The sequence below is a fragment of the Nuphar pumila genome, chromosome 14 (assembly GCF_984573655.1).
Source record: "Nuphar pumila chromosome 14, dmNupPumi1.hap1.1, whole genome shotgun sequence".
Classification (NCBI taxonomy): Eukaryota; Viridiplantae; Streptophyta; class Magnoliopsida; order Nymphaeales; family Nymphaeaceae; genus Nuphar; species Nuphar pumila.
Genome location: NC_143262.1, coordinates 2,739,119 through 2,744,584, shown reverse-complemented (window position 1 = coordinate 2,744,584; position 5,466 = coordinate 2,739,119). Strand labels below are relative to the sequence as shown.

The following is a 5,466-nucleotide window of genomic DNA, read 5'->3' as shown; positions in this document are numbered from 1 at the left end:
GCATGGGGTACTATATATCCCCTAGCTTACCTATAATAATTAATAAAAAAAACACTTAAATAGGAAAAAGACTTGTGACAAGTGATTTATTTTGATTTAATATAATTCTTATTGCCTACTTGTTTCAAGGCATGTTTGGACTTGTTTTGCCAATTGAATGGCCATGAACTTTACTTCCATTGATTTTGTTCCGTTTTTCATCACTATTCGTTTTGCTCAGTAATGTCTGATGGGGCCGTAAGAAGATGCTATTGGGCAATAATTTGCAAGCCCGGCTAGCACACATGTCGGCCACTGATTGGACTTGCAGCTTAAGGGTGCTCTCCATTTTGTGCACTCCCCCACCAAAAGTTGATTAGCTCCAACTGAAAGCACTCAAAATGATCTCATTGAACATTTTAAATGAGCTAATGTAAACAAAATACCATATTCCTGTTCTACACTGGCCACCAATAAAATATTCCTGTCATTATATACAAAAAAGAAAAAATTATCATGTTATGTTTTCATCGCATATGCAGCAGCTACGTAGGTTGTCATATGAAAGAGTGAAAAGAAAAAAAGTGGGCAATGGGAGAAATTCCTTTTCCTTTGTTTTTTCCTGAAAAAGGGTATATAGAGAACGAGAGAGGGGGCAAAGGGGCAGTTTGGATTGAGAATAAGTGTGAAAGGCACGAGTCGGTGGTGATCAATAAATGAAACAGCAAGGGTGATGAGCCTTATGATGGCACTCATCATCGTCACGTCGTTTTTGATCCACGACTCCCGATAACTTCCAGAATTCCACGCTCTCTCTCTCCCACAATTTTCCCTTCTTCTCTTTCTTCAACATGCCAACCTTCCCCAAGCCGACACCCACCTCTCTCTTTCTCTCTCTCTCTCTAGAATATCAATAGAAAAAAAAACAATAATACATTATTATAGAAAAAGTGTTCAGTCAACGTCTTCATCCATGTCCTCTATATATACAAAACCTCCACAGCACGGGCAAACTAACAAAGCAATCAGTTCCAAAGGGTTTATCGACGTGAGAATTACGCAAAGATGTGGATGATGGGGTGTAGCGACACTCCCAGTTTAAACGACACGTCCGATTCCTGTCACGCCACCAGAAGACTCCGACCCCTCATCCCACGACCTCACCTCCTCCCTCCTCCTCCCCACCTCCCTTCTTCTCAATATTCCTCCTCCCCTTCCTCTTCCTCCTCAACATCATCAACGGCAACAGCCACCGATTTCCTTCTACTGAACCTCTCCTCCACTGGTGCAATATCCTTCTCCCCTTCTCTCCTTCTTTTTCTTAATCACAGAAGTTTACAAGCCTTTTCTTCTCTTCTTTTTGTGTTGAGTCCTATAACAGGTATAGAGCAAGGCAGGAGGGATGTGAGCACCCAGCCTGCAGTGAGTTCGAGGTGGAACCCGACCCCGGAGCAACTGCGCACTCTGGAGGACATCTACAGGAGGGGCACCCGGACGCCTACGGCGGAGCAGATCCAATATATCACAGCGCAGCTGCGCCGGTTTGGCAAGATCGAAGGAAAGAACGTGTTCTACTGGTTCCAGAACCACAAGGCCCGTGAGAGGCAGAAGCGCCGGCGGCAATCGGAAGCGACTTTGGAGATCGATAACTCTGACAAGAAAGACTCCTCATGTATGTATAAACATCACCATAAGTCACCATGGATAAACACATATACACAGTATACATGGATGACGTATATGTATATCTCATGAAAGGCATGTTTATAAGGGGGGTGGCTTATGTGTATGTTTTGTTTGATTTTGTTTTGTGATGTTGGTTGTGGCAGATACCAGTTGGAGTGGGTTTGAAGGGACCAAGAATTGGACACCCAGTTTGAGGACAGAGGTAGGTTTCTTCTTGCTGGGGATTATTGGTTAATGATGAGTATTTATTTATTGATTAGGATGGAAAAGGGGCAAGGGGGTGAAAAAGCTTTATGTTGGGAAGGCAAAAAGGGTTGAGAGAAAAAAAAAGCCTGCAATCTCTCCTTTTTGTCGGGATGGTTGGTTGTTTGGGGAGTGAACATGATGGTTTTTGGATGTTGTGTAACGCAGGAGAGCCTAGGAGATAAATGGGCTTGGTGGGATAGAGAATTACAGGACTACGCCAGGCAGCAGCAGCAAAACTCTGGGTGCGGTAGGACGATACTAGCAGCAGAGACGGCGCAGGCCTCAGCTTTACTGTTGCAGAGGGCTCAGTATTCACCTCCTGCAGGCGCCTTCTTTCAAAACCCTAGAAGTGCAACCGCCGTACAAGCTCTGAACCAAGGGCGTGAGGAGGCGGGTGAGGGTGGAACAGAGACGCTAGAACTCTTCCCTCTACGTAGCGACCCGGCCACCACTACCATGAAGTACCACCATCATGAGAATGATGGTGCTGTAATGACTGCAATCCTGGGAGAGCAGCAGGGTCTCCATGACCGCCAGTTCTTTCAATTCCTACCACTCAAAAACTGAGCACCAACATCTCTCTCTCTTTCTCTCTAGTAATTCTATTACTTTTGTAGAGCATCTGTTTTACTCGTCCAAGAAACTGCTTCATGGAATCAGAAAGTGGTATGTTGCTTGGTTGTGATCAGGATCTCCCTCTCTCTATCTCTCATTGCTTCATTATCACATAACTGGTAGTTTTACATTCTGCAATCATCAGGAGAGGGTTGCCTGAAATGTATAGCATCCGTGTTTGTAGCGGGGAGCAAAAATTGGTGGAATTAAAAAGAAAAAGGAAAACAAATGCCATGGAAAAATATTATCTAATTCTGAGCAGTTATCAAACTAATGCTGATTCTTATGGTAAAGGATGCGCATACATCTTAATTATTGTCTAATAGTCGGCTGAGAGCCCCCAGCCCTAGCTTTCAACAAAAACAATATAATTATTGCCAAAATGATATTTGGATTTTTATTTCTTTCAGAAATTCTAGTATATATGATAATTTGGGAAGTTAACCAAAATCCTTCGTCCATTTCGATGCCAACAAGTCAGTGGAAATTTAAGGAATTTCTTTATTGTTTAACAAAGGAAATTAGTGAACTGCTGTGCTGCTCCCAAACTGTTAATTGACTTTGTGTTATGTTCAGCTTTCCTTCTAAGAGAGTATCACCCTGTTCAACGCACTGTACTTTGACTGGTTTTAGCTCTGAGAGATAAGTAGAGGTCGGTTCTGTATCATCCTCCATTGAATGCATTGGCTGAAAGGCTGCTCCTTTGAGCCAGTCGTTTACATACTTAAACTTGCATGTGTAGTGAAGTCAGAGAGAGAGAGAGGTAAAAATCTAGTGTGAGAGGACTGAACAGACTGGAGGGTCTCAGTCTCTGTCCAAAAAATCTCAGGGGGACCACAGGGTGTGCATGAAGCATTGGAGGTCCTGCGATTGATTGTTTGACAAGGGTATAAGGAATGTGGGGTTTTTGTTTGAGAGCGAGTGCGTAGGGAGGGGAAATGGAGGAAGGAAGAAGAGGGCCATCATCATCCCTCACCACCCAGTCTCCGACACTAACTAGGCGGCCTCAAAAGCCCTTATGATGAGATCATCATTTTAAGAGAGAGAGAGAGAGAGAGAGAGAGAGAGAGAGAGAGAGAGAGAGAGAGAGAGAGAGAGGAACGTGGGGAAGCTGCTTTGTCATAGCAGTCTGCATGCCGTCTGCTTTTGAATTCAGTCAGCAGAGCTCGGAGTTATACGGCCCCGTCTTATCACTTCCCATTTGTAACGATCCTTCTTGTCTGCCCCCTCCATTTATTACCATTCACAGCTCCTCTAAATGCCCTGTTACTCATCTGTGCTCCCTCACTACTCCCATCCCTTGAGAGTGTTCATAGTTAAAAGTCAATGGTACTCTTGGCTGTTGGACATAAATGTGATTGAACATGACCACATTATCCTTGCAATCAAAGCTCAAATGCAAGTGATGGAGTGACTAAGAGTGTACTTATTGGTATTTTAGCCCACCATGTACATCTCCTTCACCGAATCACTAGAATGGCGGTTTAAATTTTGAAGTTCTATGGTAAGAGTGGTCGTATATATATAATTAATATGTAGATGATCTACTGCTTTTATTGTAAACAATAGAGCTTAGAGACGATAGGTCTCAAACCCAATGAGACAAAACAAGTTTCATAAAATTTATAAACATAACTTTGTGCAGGAAACATAAATCCATTGTAATGATCTGCTAATTCACTCCTTTATCATTTAATAGCTAATCTCCAAAAGCTTCTGCCGGTGAATGGGGATTAAACACATATGAAACTAATAAAAACCGGTGCCTTTGGCAGTTGTGCTGGTTCCTTATTTCTGGTCAGGTGTGGTTTTTATTTTATTCAATAAATAGGAAATTATTGCTTGCAGTGTCTCTGAGTCCATAACGCCCTGAGCCTTTTAGGCATTGTCCCGGACATTTGCTAATAGCCAATTATTTCATGATTGTGTTATGGGAATAATGTTATGCGGGTCATGATTCAATTTGTTAGCAAATGAACTTTATTTCGAGATTCATACCAATTTTTTCTTGGCATGCTTCCTATTTCATGGACATCTCAAAGAGAGAGAGAGAGAGAGAGAGAGAGAGAGAGAGAGAGAGAGAGTCAAATCTGTGATTCTCTGACATACTACATCAGTAAAAAGTGTTCACTTTGGCACAAGAAAAGTTTCCTTTTGTTTAAGATGGCCCTCGCATTTTGAAAGCTGAAACGATCTAATGTTGTGCATGGTTTCCCCAAGCATGCCTCTCTCTCTCTCTCTCTCTCTCTCTCTCTCTCTCTCTCTCTCTCTATATATATATATATATATATATATATATATATATATATATATATATATATATATATATATATATATATATATATGACGCTGGATGGCAGCTTATAAGTGTTCTTAACTCGCTTCGGCGAGGATTCCTAGTCATAAAATTAAAACATAGTGTCCATTGAGTTGCCGGGATATGGACAAGATAATAAAAGCATTACGTGGAATATAAGGAAAACATCTTATTTAATATCTGCAAAATCATTGTTATTTATTTTCATGGCAACCCATACAATAAATGTTTGCATGAGCTTTATCAGTTTGACACCAGAAAGGGTTTCTAAGTGTTACCCTAGTTGGGGGTATTATTGGAAGAAGAGTAGTACCTTTCATATATAAAGTCCTGTGCATATTATATAAAAAAGGGTCGTGTCGAATGATATCGAGAATTGATATCTTTTTAATTAGAGAAAGCCAACGTTGATTAGTCCATCTGTAAATCACCATCCATGATATTCAAGGTCTTTGATATTAACTATCAAAGGAGGGTTGGTTGGTAGGTTGGGTTGTCATGTCATCAAATTTCTAATACGGGCTTACATCTCAAAATTACCCGATGAACTATCAACGAGCAATTTTAGAAAAACTTTTTTTCCCATGTTTATGAAAAAAAACAAACAAATCTACCACTCTGAG

The 5,466-nt window shown here is 41.3% G+C and overlaps 1 protein-coding gene across 1 annotated transcript; it reads left to right on the top strand.

Moving 5' to 3' along the window:
- The first annotated feature begins 1,044 nt into the window (after window positions 1-1,044).
- LOC149816070 (uncharacterized) lies at window positions 1,045-2,500 on the top strand. The gene is made up of 4 exons (XM_089988024.1): window positions 1,045-1,264; window positions 1,361-1,651; window positions 1,809-1,867; window positions 2,077-2,500. Exons 1-4 carry the CDS (start codon window positions 1,045-1,047, stop codon window positions 2,476-2,478), a joined length of 972 nt encoding a protein of 323 aa, XP_089844150.1. The 3' UTR covers window positions 2,479-2,500.
- Window positions 2,501-5,466: the final 2,966 nt, after the last annotated feature.

Excerpts from the sequence above, each read along its gene's own strand:
- LOC149816070 (XM_089988024.1), top strand. The coding sequence starts at position 1,045 with ATGTGGATGATGGGGTGTAGCGACACTCCCAGTTTAAACGACACGTCC. Across the intron at positions 1,265-1,360 it reads ACTGAACCTCTCCTCCACTG|GTATAGAGCAAGGCAGGAGG; the intron begins GTGCAATATCCT and ends GTCCTATAACAG. Across the intron at positions 1,868-2,076 it reads CACCCAGTTTGAGGACAGAG|GAGAGCCTAGGAGATAAATG; the intron begins GTAGGTTTCTTC and ends TGTGTAACGCAG.